The sequence below is a fragment of the Equus quagga genome, chromosome 1, assembly GCF_021613505.1.
Source record: "Equus quagga isolate Etosha38 chromosome 1, UCLA_HA_Equagga_1.0, whole genome shotgun sequence".
NCBI classification, from domain to species: Eukaryota; Metazoa; Chordata; class Mammalia; order Perissodactyla; family Equidae; genus Equus; species Equus quagga.
In genome coordinates this window covers 124,519,563-124,537,120 of record NC_060267.1, presented here as the reverse complement: position 1 = coordinate 124,537,120, position 17,558 = coordinate 124,519,563, and the positions used below count along the sequence as shown (strand labels likewise).

Below are 17,558 nucleotides of genomic sequence, written 5' to 3'. Positions count from 1 at the left end.
AGTGAGGTAATATGTGAAAGCATTTGGGATGGCGCCTGCCCTCGGATGTACTCAGTGAACATCAATTTGTGATCAGCACCCAGTAGCAGTAGAAGTGGAATCACTATCATTGTCCTAAAGAGCATCACCAAATGCCATGTGTCAGGCACAGTGAGAAACCCAGGGAAAGGACAGCGGCAGGGGCTTGTCCTTTTCAACCTCCTAGATAATCGCCACTCGCATTCCTCAGAACTCATTGCCCTCCCATCTTAGCTTCTCTAATGACCGCACACGGGGTTCAGTACATCCCTATGGAATGAATGAAAGACTTGAGCATAATGGAAAATTCAATGGTTTGGAAAACTTAGAAGTGGAATTTGGGTCAAAAGTAAAAAACCTTAGAGCTGGGTACCAGAAATCCTGGGTTCTAAGTTTGCCTCTTCTCTGTGCCACCTGGGTGACCTCTGATGATTCTTTCAAGATGATTGAGCTCCAACTTCCTCATCTGTAAAATAGAGAAGGCTGCTGGGGAGAAAAACTAAGATGTAGTGTGTGAAAGTGTTTGTAAACTCTCAGGATTTTGTAGTGATTTATGCTGTGAATCATATAGGCTGAGCAAGTGGGGATATGTGTGAGTGTGTAAATGCATACACAAACACACTTGTTATACATGGACACACATATGGCTAGCAAAAGAAAAGTCGATCTAAAACCAGACGAATGCCAATATTTCATATTGGAAAGAGAGAGAAAAGTGGAGCAAGAGGATTAAAGTCTCTATCAACTACTAAAAAGGATTGAAACGGGCTATAGAAAATGATCAAGTAAAGAGAACACGTGCTCAGCACCACAATCTGCCAGTTGTTCTCTGATCTCCCCACGGCCACTTTAACTCCGGCTACCAGAAATTCAGTGACAGCAGCTTGCTCCCAAACACCCTTAATACTTCCCACAATTGCTCCTGGGCAGGATCACCACCCTTGGGACATGTCATTACTGTCTTGCATTGAGCCACCCCCAGATGTATTGTTAGGAGCTTTCGTACTATTTTTTTCCATACCTACAGACAGATGCTGTCGATAATTTCCAAAGTCTTATTACCAGATGCCCATAATGGTATAGCGCTCCCTAAAGATGAACTGAGCTGTCCTTTAAAGAACCACGCCAGCTGTGATGATCACAATTTCAGTACCTGAGGCAGTCGGGTTCATTTGCCCTCTACTTGCTTCTGAGGCAAATGTTAGAAAAACTCAGGACAAAATTTGGAAACTAGGAAATTTTTAATGACTTCTTATTGGTTGGTCTACAGGGAGTCAGCTCTGTCATTGCTGAGTAGCTTGTGCAATGCCTAATTCACCTACTTCAAGGTGGAAGCAGAACGAATGTTGGCTTAGAATCCTATTCAGTATAAACTACCAGTCTATCACTAGATTAGATGGCATGGAAAGCTGGCGTGGTTGTTTTTATAGAAACATTCGGCTGGAAATCTAAGGATGCTATAACTTTTGAAGCAGAGAGGCAGAAATGTGCAGTAGCTACTAGCATAGACTCCTCCTAATCTGCTTGCATTCGAGACTAATCTCTGCCCTCCACTAGCCACATGACCTCAGGCCAGCTCACTACGAGCCTCAATTTCCTCATCTGTAAAATGGTGATAGCAATAGTACCTACCTAAGAAAGTTGCTATGAGCATTGAGACATGAGTTGGTGAAGAACCCAGTACAATGCCTAGAGGTTGAAAAATGTTGGTGGTTATTCTCAAAAATATTTTTGTTAATAAAGCAATACCAGCTTGCTTAATATTTTTCCAGACCCTACAGACAGAACTAAAAACTGTGGATGCCCAGCAGTTCCTTTCGTTTAATTGAAGCAGCAGTGAAATGCTTAAAAGACTGTGTTTAAGCATCGGTAAAATTTTTTTTTTTTAAAAAAACTAACATGGAGGCTTTTCGTTGATGGACACAACACAGTAAGACCAATGAAATTCAATTACCTCTTGATGGAGTCAGGCCAGCCAAGAAGGGAATTATACATTTGAAATCAACAAATTAGATTTGGTCCCTTTTGCAGGCTCAGCAGTTGCTGCCTGACTAATTCTTCAGCAGATCAGAGGTGGTCCCATCGGCTTCCAGATTCTGTCAACTGACGCGCTCTATCATTATAGAACAGTTTTTTCCTTGTTTAGGTTCTAAATGAATGATATTTGCTTCCAGAGTTATTACAGCTGCAAAGCACATGCTGACTATAAAATCTTCCCTCCAAAATAAAACATAAATATGTATTTATGCATATATATGTAACTGTTGCTTAAAGGAACCTTTCTGTTACATATACATGTTTAGCAATCTATACCATCATATAGCATTCAAAATGTTCAGTGATATGAGTTATTATGCTTAGACTATTTTCAGCTGACATGTTCCTTTATAAATGATCCCTTCTCCCTCCCCCAGAACAGGCACTAGCTTAGAGCTTCATTCCCATTTCCCCTCTTTCTCCTGATTTCACCCCACTGTGCCTGGTGGACTAAATACCAAGCTGTAGATCATTGGCATTAATAAGCACAGCAGATTTGTTAGTGATTTTTTTTTGCCTTGTGCAGATAAGCACAATTAACATTTACTGTAAATCAACACAATAAGTTAGCAATGGGGAAAATGTTGATACTCAGCTGATTGCATCGAAGAAAACCAATTATTTCAGTCTCCTCCTCGCCGCTGCCCCCACCGCACACGAGATTGCAGGCCCAATCTGTGCGTGTCAGCCAAGGGAGCCAGCAGTTGGAAGAACTGCTGATCCTGGCACCCGGAAAGCAAGTGTGCACATCTCTAAATAGTTGCGGCAGGCGACGTGGCCTTGCCTGTTCTTTTTGTTTTATGTGTTATTATAAGAAAATCTTTACCATCTTTGTCTTAAGATAAAGACCCACATCTATAACGTGTCCCACGAGACTCTGCCGTGAAGGCCCCTGGCTACTGCTCCATCTCGTCCTGTACCACTCACCCCCTTTCCTGCCGTATCCCAGTTTCTAAGCCATATTTCATCTCCTCCCATGTGCTATGCTCCTTCCTAAGCAAGATCTTGGTACATGCTCTTCCCTACCCATATTTTAACAGCTTTATTGAGATATAATTTACATCCCATATCATTCATTCATTTAAAAATGTACAGTTCGGTGGCTTTTAGTATATTCGCAAAGTTGTGTATCTGTCACCACAGTCAAGTCTAGAACATTTTCATTATCCCCAAAAGAATTCCTGTACCACTTAGCCATCATCCCCTCCCCGACCCTAGGCAAACACTAACCTCATCCTCTCCCCAACCCTAGGCAAACACCAACCTACTTTTTGTCTCCATAAATTTGCCTATTCTGAACATTTCATATACATGGAATCATACAATGTGTGGCCTTTTGTGTCTGGCTTCTTTCACTTAGCATAATGTTTTCAAGGTTGATCTATTTTGTAGCATGGATCAATACTTCATTCCTTCTCGTTGACAAATACTATTCCATCCTATGGATATACCACATTTTGTCCATCCATTTATCCATTCATCAGCTAACAGATGTTTGGGTTGTTTCCACTTTTTGGCTATTATTAATAATGCTGCTATAAATATTCTTATACAAGATTTTATGCTGACAAATGTTATCTTTTTTCTTGGATACATATCTAAGAGTAGAATTGCTGGATCGTATGATAACTCTATGTTTAACATTTGAAGAACTGCCAGAGTATTTTCCAAAGTGACTGTACCATTTTACATTTCCACCAGCAATGTAAAAAAGTTCCAATTTCTCTAATTGGAATTTATTATTCCAACCTTATCTTGTTATTCCAATCCAATCTTGCCAACACTTGTTATTCCTGTCTTATAATCTTTTTGATCATAGCCATCCTAGTGGGTGTGAAGTAGTATTCCATTGAGCTTTCTTCCTTAGCTTATGATCTGGATACTTCCCACCCATTTTTCAAACTGCAGTTTAAAAATCACTTCCATAGGACATCTTAGTTTTCCCACCCCACCCCCAGACTAGACTAGGGCTCCTCTCAGAAAACTTCTGTTTTCCCTCTAACCTTGAGGTTCCGCATGGCAGGAACCATCCCTTCTCATCTTTGTTCCCCACTCTATCCTCAGCATCCAGCCATTGTGTGAACTACAAAGTTGCTTGTTAAGAATACTCTGAATGGATATTACAAAATAATGAGGAAAAAGTATACATTTGATGAAAATCACCTGTGTCAGAATAATTGGCATGATTACTTTTTAAATCCATTTCATTTTTCAGCGTTCCCACAGACCAAACTATTGGGAGATGTTTTAACATCTCTGGCAAGGGGAGGAGTATATCTACAATATAAGCTTGATGAATGCTTCTGTTTTCCTGAATTTTACTGAAGCTGTACATCTTTCTGGTTGATAAGAAATGAGACGAGCCTCAGTCTACACAAGCAAAATCAAGTGGACTGTGTAAACAGTTCTCTCTTAAGCAGTAAATGAAGCAGAATAGGTTTCTGAGAAATGAGCAACTCAGTGGGACTGCCCTTTCCCGCCTTGGCTGTCAACTAGGCTGCACTCCTGGAGCTGTCGAGTCAGTAGGTCCGGGACAAGGCCCTGGAATATACATTCTTAACAAAGCCTCTAGTAATTTTGATGCTAGTGGTCCATGGGCTTCACTTTGAGAAAACATCTATCCTAGTTAATATTCTCATTATTTAACAGAACAGGTTAATGGAAAAGTTAAAAAATCAAGCTCTGGAGTCAGACACAGATTTAAATCCTAGGCCCAATTTACTAGCAACGTGGCTTAAGACAAATTACTTAATCTTTCTAAGCCTATTTCCTCATCTGTTAAGGGGGAGGGGGAAATAAAATACCTACATTATAGGGTTGCTATGGGCATTAGATTAAATGTTGCAAATAAAACACAATGTCGGGCACATAAGAAATACTCCAATGTGTTAGCTGCTATTGCTATTATTAATTTATCATTATATTATTATGCACATTGTAAGGGAATGTGCACAACAAATCTGTTTTAAAGAGATCAAGTTTTGCTTAAGAACAATACTTCTTAAGCATAAGTTGAGAATTTACCAAGTTCATCAATGGCTTTATCATCGCTGTTACTTCTGTAGATAATTTCCAAGTGATACTTTACTGATGTCGCTAAGCCTAATACCTAATACCACGTCTTTTACAAGTGCCTCCCTAATACTCCAGGAATAATTTAGTCCTTTGTGAAGCAGCAGAATTTTGGCTCTTCTGTTGAATTACGGTTCATGACCTAGTTCACAACCTGAACTGTTGTACTGGATCTGACGCAACTTCTATAGGTGTTATTCACTGAGCAGAAAGTATTGCCCCCTAAAATTTTATTTTTCTCTGTTAAGTAACATAGTGAGCCTGGATGGGGTCCTGATAGAACTTGTGCTCTAAAATAGAAGTTCTAAGAGTTAAGTCAAATTAGGATCTATCAGTCATCTTACAGAATCAAGAATGTTCTTTCACTTATCCAAGTCCTATTTCCTGAGTGCCTAACAGTGTCAGGTGTTCAGGATATAGAGAGAAGAAGACGATCAAGATCCCCATGGTCTGGGGCCGGCCTGGTGGCGTGGTGGTTAAGTTTGCATTTTCTGCTTCGGTGGCCCGGGGTTCACTGCTTTGGATCCTGGGTGCAGACATGGCACCACTTGGCAAGCCATGCTGTGGTAGGCTTCCCACATATAAAGTAGAGGAAGATGGGCACGGATGTTAGCTCAGGGCCAGTCTTCCTCAGCAAAAAGAGGAGGATTGGCGGCAGTTAGCTCAGGGCTAATCTTCCTAAAAAAAAAAATCCCCATGATCATGGAGAGGATGGTGGAAACAAAAATACAAGGAATCAAATCTATTACCAAGACAGGTTTGGCTGGTGATGAGTGCTTTGAAGGACATTAAACAGGGTGATATGATGAAATGTCTAAGGGAAAGGAGCTACTTTAGATTAATGGTCAGGAAAAGGCTCTCCCAAGAGATGATGTCTTAGGGGACACCTGAATGCCGAGAAGGAGCCAGCCATGGGAAATGCCAGGGGACAAGGTGATTTAGGAAAAGGGAACAGTCAATGAAAAGACTCTAAGCCAGGATTGTGATATAAGGACCTAATGTAAGACCTGGTGGGTCAACGTTAAAGAGTTAAGAGTTTGAGTCTAAGTACGGTGAGAAAGCATTGGAGAATTTAAGCAGGAGGATGTCAGAAGCTATTCATCATCATTTCAAGTTCGCTTTCTTCATCCCTCCTCCCCTCTCTCGAGAGTGACTAGCTATTGTGAAACCCAATGGAATGATGTTTAACTGCAATATTTGCTTCCACATTTCCAGCTATAATCTCTGTAATTTCCGTAATGAACTCGTCACAAAGGCATGCCATAACACTGCGGAATCTCATCTCACTTTGCTTTAGAACATGTAGACATAGCATTTTAAAGAGTCTCCTTAAATCTGGCCCTTTAGGTTGCACCAGGTGACATTCGAGGTGCCCACCTGCGAGGGGAAGGAGCGGCAGAAGCTGGCACTGATTGGCGACTCCTCATCTTCAGCAGAGTTCTTTGTCACCGTCGCCGTCTTCGCCTTCCTCTACTCCTTGGCCGCCACTGTCGTTTACATTTTCTTCCAGAACAAGTATCGGGAAAACAACCGGGGTCCACTCATTGTAAGTGGTTTGCATTTTGAAATAACTTTTACTGTCCCTTCTCGTTTCTTTTTCCAGTGTTTGAAGGGCTTTGGAGGTACCCGAGCCCTCAGGGCAGGTATTTCAAAGGAAATCACATTGTTTTTCATCCAGATCTCTTGGATCTAAAACAAAAATGTAATGTCTGTCATTCTTTTGTGACTCTGCATTGGAAAAGTATCATGAACTTGCTAGTAACCCCTCTGAAATAAACGGTTGGAAGAGCCATGAGATCAAGGAAAGAGTAGTGAGGGTTGCTGCAGATTTACTTATAATTCCAGCGTTATGGAGTTAGTCAACCAATTTTCTCACTGGTTATTTAGATAGTATGACTTGTTCTTATTTGAAATGCATTATCCCCTTAGTATATGATAAGTTGGGCATAGACCAGTTTAGTTTGAAGATGGAGTTCTCCATCACTCTCTCTCTCTCTCTCTCTTCCCACCACCAACCTTCCTCCCACTTTCTTTTTCCTTATACAGTGGTTCAAGGACTCACGTGGGTAAAACCAACAAAACCCAGCATATCCCAATAGTGACACACATACACCTAGGGAGGCCCAACAACTCTCAAGGGGTACAGGGATGTGGGTAATTTTAAGGAAATAGATTTTAAATTTCTCAACCTTCACTTGTACATTTGCCTAAAATGTATCTTACTGAGAATGCCCTACATCTGAAAATATTTTGCTGTCTTTTTTCTCAATCACGTACTCCCATTTTATAAAAGAAAAGCATCCTTTTTTTCCATCCCAAATATTACACAGTACATTGGTAGCATGCAAAACTTTTGAGGTGCTAAAAAAAGGGACTATTGGAAATGTTGGTGTTGGTAGACGAAAGTGAGTGATTCTAATACCTGGATAATGTACTATTTGCATATAAGGAAGTTTCCAATTTCTTTCTTTCAATAAAATGGCAAGTCCTAATCTACTTGTCAGGTGATAGACCATTAAAAAATAATTTTTGATGACAGATCATTATGTCATCTGGGGCATATAACTCAGAAAGAATTCAAAGAAATTAATGACATTGCTGTAACAAAACTCCATCCATTCTCCTCTACTCATTTATGCGAACAAGCTTTCTCAACACATCTATAAAACAAAAAATGGGAATAGAATTTATGCTGAATCACGTCTCATTCTAGAAATAAATAATATTTGTCCCCCAAAATATATAAACTCATTGAAGGAAAAAACAGCCCAATACTTTTCTAGTAAAAATTTTACTGTTTAAATTTAATAAATATTAAAATTTATAATACGTTTGTATTGTTTTGGACAATTGTGCATTAATATTTGTAATGATTATAACCCAAAAGAAATTTTTGATACTTAAAGTGCTAGGGTCATGGGTAATTCAAAAGTAATTTAAATTTATATATGTATTTTTGTTGCAAAGCAATATAATAGGATGATTGATAAAATGCTTTCCAGTATTAAAATATTATATTAGGCTATAATTCTGTGAAGGAAATCTGGAAATACAAGTTCAAAGAGAACAAAAAGATGATGTAAAATTTCCAACTGTTAAACAAGAACTTTTTTATTAGTTTTTTAAATGGAAAATAGAGAGTGTCAAATAACTATTCCATTGGACTCATTTAAAAATGGATACCATGGGTCTGTTTTAAAATATCAATACTTACACCAGAAATTATATTCTTTGCAACAATTTAGATTTTTTTTTTTTGATGAGGAAGATTGGCCCTGAGCCAACATCTGTTGCCAATCTCCCTTTTTTTCTGGAGGAAGATTGCCACTGAGTTAACATCTGTGCCAGTGTTCCTCTATTTTATGTGGGACACCACCATAGCATGGGTTGATGAATGGTGCTAGGTCTCAGCCAGGATCTGAACCAGCCAACCCCGAGCCACTGAAGCAGAGGGCACCAACTTAACCACTACATCACTGGCCCAGCCCCCAATTTAGACTTTTAATAAAAACAAAATTAGATGTCAAATTTATAGAGGTAGGAACACAGTTTTTCAAAATTCTTTTAGGGAGTATGTGAGTAAAATAAATTTTACACATCTTTAATCTAATCTCTATATTATAGAGACCTGAACCTTAAAATAAACACATTTTGAAGGGTAACAGGGAGAACTCTCTGCAGAACTTTTTGATTTAGTTTGAAGGGACAGGGAAAATTCACATTTGTAGCACTTTAATATATTATCTTGGGAAAAGAAGAGTAATGGAGCAGAACTCAAACCTTTGAACGGGCATCTTTTTTATCCTCTCAAATTGGAGGTAGGAGTGTTAATAGTTTTAGGATATCTTTAACAGAGTCTCCTATACAGATAGATACGCAGAAGACACTGCTATACATATGTATATATTATATATATACCATAAAACCAACATGCACACATCCATTCCTGAATACATGAAGATATGACCACAGAATTCAAAAGTCTGAGGAACTATCCTCACTTCTAGAGAGAAGTTGACTCAGCTAGTTTGCCCATAAAATGGGAAAAGATCTCTTTTGTTATATAAAACTACATTCTCCTCATATGACATAATCTTGCGAAGGCATGCTACTTCATCTCTGTGTCAGTAGTCTTTCCCATCAAGCAGGATATAATGATATCCTGAATTGTGTATTACACTGGGTAGGTTTTGTTTTATTACATTGTGGACGAAGAGGAGGGGCAGGGGAGATCATTCTAGTAATAAAAAAGGAAAGGCGCCTAGATGAAACTTCTGTGATACTAAACAACTGATGTGTTCATTACTTAGGAGATAAAAGTTAATTTAAAAATGAGCCTGAGTCCTAGGAGTCACAGAGGCAGAATGAATGTGGAGGATCAGCGTGATGCCATTGCAGCTGCCAACGGCAAACCTTAACAATTCTGACCCTACCAAGATGAGGCCGTGATTGGGGGAGGAAGGGAGGGCTATTATACCCACCTTTAATTGTGAGTCAGCAGGTTAAAGCAAATCCACAGTGTGAGCAAGATCTCAAGAAGGTGGTTCAGGGGCCGGCCCGGTGGTGCAGCGGTTAAGTTCGCACATCCCGCTTCTCAGCGGCCCAGGGTTTGCCGGTTCGGATCCCGGGTGCAGACATGGCACCCTTTGGCACACCATGCTGTGGTAGGCGTCCCACATATAAAGTAGAGGAGGATGGACACAGATCAGGGCCGGGCTTCCTCAGCAAAAAAGAGGAGGACCGGCAGTAGTTAGCTCAGAGCTAATCTTCCTCAAAAAAAAAAAAAAGAAGGTGGTTCACATCTAAGAAAACTTTCATATACTGTATTAAATCTACTTGTTTTAAGCCAGTTCTATTTATTCAGAAAGATAGCTACTGATCATTACTTGGGAATCTCTGTTCTTGTTACCATCTCTTCTTTTTCATTCTTGTTGCTTTGTTTTTAACAAAACACATTTTTTTCTTTATTCTGTAATTCAGGATTCTCCAAGTCAAAAAAACTTTTAGTCTGAAATAAGAAGGTTAGTATATTGTGCTGACATGAACTAATTTAAGCAGTTTAAAGAAATCAGGTATCCCTCTAAGCTAGTTCACATCCAAAAATTAACAATTTCCCATCTTGCTCTGTAATCCGCTAGGGCATGACGTTACACATCATGCATAAATAAGATCAATGGTAGGAAAGTGATGAGGATGGTAATGGTGTCTATAATAACAACAGTAATGGCAACTGGTATTGATTGAGTTTCTACTAGGTGTCAAGCTGGTTTAACACTTACAACAACGCCAGCTTATATTATTATTCACGTTTACTGATGAGGAAAGGGACGCTCAGAGAGGTTGCCCAACTCTCCCAGGTCACATCACTCATAGTCAGAGGGTAGAGAGTTTGAACCGAGGTCTCTCCAAATCCAGGGCCCAAATTCATAGCCACCATTTTGGACAAGAGGGTCCAAAATCCTGATAGGCAAAGTGTTAGGAAGTTAGAGGGGTGGAGGTAGGTCAGACAGATTGGTTTATACATCTGGACAGCTCCTATGTTATCTTACTCTATTTAGAGAGAAACCAAACCCTATAACCTCTAGACTTTTCTGCTCATTTGACTGTCATAGAGGTTTTTTTATTTGCCTTCAAGATCCATTTAGAGTTATGGGATGGCTGCCATGGATATATGATGCCAGAATAACATGAGGGTTCTGCTTGTGCTGCTGTTTATCTCTGTTGCACATGGAAGATGTCATTGGTAGAAAATAAGCTTTAAAAATGCCCAAGATCAATGTGTATTATGAATAGAGATTACCAGGACTGATTCCTATACATTTGCAAGCAGTTGTGAGCAATTTCAGACAGACTGGGGCCAAGCTTATCAATGGCTATTTTTAAAAAATATCTTTTTCTACTGAATATGCTTGACAAGACAGCACATCTTTAAGTAAAAAATGAGAATTTGAATGTCTTTAGAAGTAACATAATTGTTAATGATGCTGAATGACACAATAATGAGAAAATCGGGCCAAAGGAATCAGCCAGCTACTGTACCTCACTAAAATAAGTTCCTTCTTCTGCAGATGAATAAATATCAGTTCTCAGAAAGTGGATATGGCCACCTGAATGGTGCATAATTGTGGAATTGAAATGTCACATTTGGTTATATCATTTTGTCATCTTCCTTAGAGGACAGTTTTAAAACCAACCTCCTGCCTAGATTTCTGTGGCAGGATATTCTGAGCCATTTTCAGATCTCATGTCAAACAGTGATACTGTGAGGCTTTACAGATTAATGTAAAGTAGGTTTTAAAAAAAATAACTTATCTTACAGGGCTGACAGAGTGCTCTAAGAATGAGTATATAATAAACACCATCCGCATTCTGGTGGATCCTTGTCATGAGAGATTTGGTTTAAAGTGACTACTCTAGGAGCTTAAGGAGAATCAATATCCTTCTTGAGATTTCATGGGAAAGGAAGGGGCTGGGCTATTCAAACTCTCCTTTTCCCATAAAGGAGACCAGGTTAACGGGAGGCAGTTTATGGACTAGAAGTGTTTGCCCATTGCAGGCACGCAGTGGTATCGTGGCTCACATTTGGTTTATGCCCAGTGCATTCCAAATATTTTCATATTTCCCATCTAGCTTAAAATAATCCTGAGAGAGAAGTAGAGTAATTAAAATCAACCCCATTCTGCAGATTCAATTTGACTCCTCTTCACTGAGCACCAGGCATTGGAAAATGAGGACCTGGGCAATTAGAAACCTTGCCTGTGGTCAGAGAAGAAGTTAATGGCGGAACAAGGACTCAAACTCTTAGTCCAGTGATTTTAAGGCTTGAGGCTAAGCTACAGAGTCCTGGATTTTAATTCTCCCGTGTGACCCATTATTTAACATTTGGAAACCCGTTACTTTATCTGTAGAATGAAGCTAATGATAACACACGGGTCACAGGGCTGCTGTAAGGCAAGCAAGCGTTAATGTTTGCAAAGCGTTTTGCACAGGGAAAGGCACACAGTAAGCAATCAGTTAATGGTATCTAATTGTAATACTGTTACTGTCATTCATTTTCATTATTCTCTGCCCATTGCTAAGTAGTACCTTAGCCCTAGCCCTGTAAAGGGAAATTGCAGGCGCCTTCCTTTCATTGCCTGCAGCCCTCACAATTCCACTTTCCTCCAGGTCCTCTACCCCAGGCACTGTCTTCTCCTCTGAATCCCCCAAGGATAGAGCTTGACTCAGAACTACTTCTAAGATCACAATTGCTAGGTTGAGCCATCCGATTGACCTTTCTGTTTCTGGAACCCCACTCCATTAGATGACTGGAAGGTGGGTTTTTAACCCCCTAGACCTAAATAAGCCTCCTCCTTCTGAAGTAAGGGCTAAGGGCATTACTAAGGAAGGAAAATAGGAGGCAGACAGAGCTGGATGCTCCAAGAATCAAACACTGGTTCCTAACCATCCACTCCATCTTTCTTGGCTGTAATCAGAGATGGAAATCAGAAGTGCAGTCTCTGAACTATTGTGAAATTGCTAAGAAATCTCTCTCTCTCCTCCTCCGTTCCCTCTCCTTCCCTTCCCCTCCCTTCCTTCCCTCTTCTCTCCTCTCTTTCTTCTCTCTCTCATCATGTTAATTCCACTTCACGTCTAAGTGTATTTCATTTTAACAGGTAATACGTAACTTCCACAGGCCAAGCAACATGTATATATGGGTGAATTAAAAGCATCCAGTTTGTGAGAAAAGTTATCTAATAATTATAACTCTCCTACAAATGCTGGAGGTTTGTAGATGGGCTTTAGGAACCTAGAGGAGGAAGTATACCTCCGCCTAGAAGCCAGGGCACTCCCTCCCGGGTTCCAGGGGGCGGACTAAGACTAAAGACTGCTCCAGAGCATCTGGTGTTTGGTGAGAGGATGAGTGGGAGATATTATTTTTGAAGTTCTCCCCCAGCTGCAGTGTATTTGATGCTAAGAAGAGTAACATCGTTTGAAGCTCCCAACGTGTATATCTTGTTAGTCATGGGGAAGCCTGTCAGATTTGTACACTCTGGCTTGTGGGGTGTGTGTTTGTGTGTGTGTGCGTGTTTTCCACCTCCTCACTCTTTGAAACAAGAAGTGTTGATATTAGGAAAGGGTATGGACCTAGCCTTAAATGAACTCTTAATCTAAACTACTAAACATTTTGCATCAACAAACGCATTTTTCCAGAATTGGCTCCACACTTGAAAGAAAATAAATTAATCCATTTAGAATGTTCCCAGCATACCTATCTACATGTTTTATCAGATTTTACATCCTCAGCTCTTTTCCAGCTTCTTTATGATTAGTGGATTCTTAATTACAATTTAAACGATAGTTAATTCCCACGTATTTGGTACCACGTTTCTCCAATTAACTAGTTAAGCAAAGAAATGAGCTGTAGTCCAATAGCTTTAATAAAGGCAGTGAACTGCTTGTAGAATCAGTGGGATTCTCCAGGAGCCCAGAGCTCTTCTTACCCTGTGTTGGAGTCGGTGCCTTCAGAGGGCTAGTGGAGAATGTCTGTCTGAATCCCAATGCATTTTTGTCAGATTTTCTCTCATTCCAGGGAACTCGTCATTCAACTAGAAAATCAGGACCTCATGGAAACTTGGCAAAGCCCCAAATGTGTCTTTCCTGTGTGTTTCTTTTTTTCGTTTAAAACAACATGGAACGTGAAATGTGTCTACTCCATGACGCAGCACACGCGGAAGGAACTGTGCTCCCGTTCTCAAATAGACCAGTGGTTCTCAACGGGTTGGAGGGACATTTGGCAATGTCTAGAGACGTTTTTGATTGGCACTACCTGGGGGGATATTGCTGGCCCACCATAACATAGAACTATCTGGCTCACAATGTGAACAGTGCTGAGGTGGAGAAACCTGATTTACAGCAACAACCAGCAACTGTTGAGCACCTACTGTGTGGCAGGCACTGCACAGCGCTTTTCTGTTGTCTTCTCTTCAAATGTTGAAGCTAATCTTTTGAGTTTGGTATTTTAATTTCTATTCTTGAGATGCAAAAGCTGAAGCTGAGGAAGTTTAAGAGACTTGCCTCAGGTTACTTGCCCTGAGGGCAATTCAGGTCTATCTGGCCTCAGCTCTGAAGTGGCATCATTTTTATCTGAATTCTCCCACTTATGGAGAACACTCTACCCCTCACTGTGTCCATTTCTCTTGGTCTATGGATCTTACTGCTGGCTCTTGGCTACCCCCTTCCCTCTGTCTTCTTGTGTTCCCTCTCTTAGCTACCCCTCAACACACAGACACACTTTCCTCCAATCTAAAGTTTCAGCTTCATAGCCTTTTTCTCCCAAACTCTGCCTTCTAATCTAGCTGACATACTAGAGGGGAAAATGCCAACCCCAATTCTTTAACCAATTTTAGACATTAGCCCTGGAAGAACTCTTCTATTTTCCCAGAAGCCTTCAAGAGCTTTTATACTGCCTCTAACTCCATCTCTAATTATGAAATTTGAACCAATTTGAATGTTTCCAAGCAACTCAGGGCACTAGTTTAAACTCAGGGCTACAGGTCATTTCAGTGAGACTCCCAAAATGGTATAAAGCTGGGAACGAAGGGAACAAAGATGTTTCCCTATTCCATTAATAGCTATCCACAGTTTTTTAAAACTAATTTTTCTTATATTGGTTTTTCCTTATAGTATCCCCATTGGGCACTGTTGGCTTTTAGTTTTTGTTTTCCAATCCAACAAAAGTTCATGTGGATTTCCTTTTTGATTACAAGACAAAGCTCTTTCTTGGATTCAAGAGTACTGATCATGGTGCTTAAGTCCCACTGGGTCCCAGACCCTGTGCTAGGCACCAAAGACACAGAGCAGAATAAGACCTAGCTCCTGGCCTCAAGCTGCCTGCCTTATTCCTCTTACTCTTGAGGGCAAAAGCTATCACAGGGACAGAGGAGGGACCAGTGGCTAAAAATTCAGGTTCTGTACCCAGACTGCCTGGGCCCAAATCTCAGTAGTACCACCACCTGTCATCTGTGTGACTTTGGGCAGGTTAAGAAAGTCTCTGTGCTTTCATTTCTTTGCCTGTGAAATAGAGATAACAATGGTTCCTAACATATAAAGTTGTTGGTCAGTTTAAATGAGTTATTACACATAAAACAGTTAGAACACCACCAGGCACTCAGCAGGTGCTCATTAATGCAAGCCTTTATTTTCATCAGCCTTGGATTGTTATCTGCCCTGGTGTCTGTACCGTGCTTTCTATGTAGCTGGTGTTTATTCAACCTCAATGGACTGATTGGCTGAAAAACAAGTGGATAAGTACCAATTCCACTGACTTTCTCATCTTGAGAAATGCTTTGGAAGGCTTCTTTTTGCACTGTTGACGTCAAATCGTCTTTCTTATTATTTTTTATTCTTTGAGGCTCCAAATTCAGCATCAGCTGCTGTCATTACAGACAAATGCAATCAGCCCTAAGAGGGGGTTTCCCCCTGGCCCCCATCACTTGGTTTCTCTCTGTTCAGCTCTCCTACCTCCACCGTGTCACTCAGATCTCACGCTTCAGGGAAGGAGCGGAAAGAACACAGCTCCATTAAATGAACTAGGCTTCAGAGGACAGGAGCTAGAATCCCTCATCAGGGGGCAAGCCTGAAAATGACATGAGAGTGTAAAGAGTACAATTGTGTAACAGGAAGAAACTTGGAAAATTTGATTATTTGGGGGCATCCAACTGAGAAACTAGGTTCAGACTTTCACCCTCCTCCTCATCATCTTTTGAAAATGGTGAAATATCTCCCACCTCCCCCCTCAGCGTGATGGCAAAAATATCCTTACTATTTGCTAGGTGTATTTCTTTGATTCCAGAACAAGCAGACAGTGCCACACGCAGCTTTGGATTCGCCAGGGCTCTCAGGAGTTTGAGAATGTCTTGCACTAATACCCACAGTTCATTAAACTTTCAAATAATTGGCACAAAGTCCAGAGCTTGGATTTTTCCAGCCCTCTTAGCCCTTTCTCCCAGCTGGGCATCTTCATTTCCATTGCTTATTAGCAGGACTCTAATCAAAGCCACAGAGCTATACAAGAAGCGCTTCAGAATTTGCCCTGGGAACACGGAGAACGTGACTCAAGGTAAAACTGGTTTAGATCCCTTAGGAGAGACATAGTGATTGAAAATACCTGAGAGGTTGGCCAAGATGTGATCTCATCTTTGACTCAAACACTTACCTATCTGAGACTTGCAACTTCAAATCTGCCTCCATGTTATTCTGAAACATCTAAGAAATATCTAATCAGTTCATATAATGTCTCAAGAAATAAACAGCCAAGCCTGAATTGCAATGAGTTTTATTTGTGGCCTGGTAGGTCCACTAGCCAATTGACAGCCATACCTATGGGCAGAAAAGTATGTAGATATTGACAACCTAGAAATTATAAGACCAAAAAAAATATATATATATATTATGGTGGAAAAAAAGCTTAGAAAATTGCAGTTGAGGGTAAAGCAGGCTAAAATGTCATCATTTGGGCTGCCATTTACTCTTGAGCACTTTCCATAGGCCAGAAATTAAATAAGATAAAAGTTAGAAGTCATCTTGTTTAATTCTCCAAATAGCTTTAAGGCAGGTATTATTGTGCCCATTTTACAGATGATGAATCCGATTTACAGAGGTTAAGTGACTTGTAGAGTGATGCACAGTGAGCTAGACCCTAGAGACAGGCTCTTTGCCACAGTGCTATACTGCCACCCATTTTTACCTGGAAGTAGGAAAAGGAAAATCCAAGAATGTCTATCAGCTTAGTCAGCACCCACTTTGTGCAAGACCAATGGGGACTGTAGAGGCATGAAATACACAAGTCTTCACCATCCCGGAGCTGACAGTCAAGTCAATAAGACAAAACAAAGACACATGATAAAAGCACAAAACAAATGTGTTCTTTTATTATCAGTGATAGAGATATCATGTAGGAATCAACAGAAAAGAACATGTGCTATTTATCAGTTTGAGCGGTCAAAGAAGCTTTATGGAGTCCGTGAGACTTGACGAGGAATAGACACCAGCTGGATGGAAGGGAGGGCTTTTTGAACAAGGAATGGCTTGAGCAAGAATGTAGAGAGAAATAATATAATAGTAGATGATTTTTTCGGCCTGCCAGCTTCCCTCTTTGGGGGAACCAGCCCACTCCCACTCATACAGTCATGCAAGACTATCAATTACGGTGTCTCACCCGATAATACAAGATGGTCAAGTGACTCAAGCCAGGCAATCAAAGTCTCCTCTGGCATTTATCTATGGAGTGAAGTTCTTCTTCCTGTGGAATTGCTAGGCTGGGAAGATGTGAGTCTAGCTGATGGTGGCCACATTGCCCACCATGTGGAAAGAATCTGTGTAAAGAATGAAGCTGAGCAGGGATAAGCAGAGCCTAGATATGGAGAGAAAGGAAGGTGGAGAGAGACACA

At 40.5% G+C, this 17,558-nt stretch overlaps 1 protein-coding gene across 1 annotated transcript in view; it reads left to right on the top strand.

Moving 5' to 3' along the window:
* Positions 1-17,558, top strand: part of SYNPR (synaptoporin) — a 287,178-nt gene that overhangs the window by 236,695 nt on the left and 32,925 nt on the right. The window contains exon 4 of the mRNA XM_046644722.1: positions 6,475-6,673. Within this exon, the coding sequence (XP_046500678.1) occupies positions 6,475-6,673 (199 nt within the window). The remainder of the gene's footprint in view (positions 1-6,474; positions 6,674-17,558) is intronic.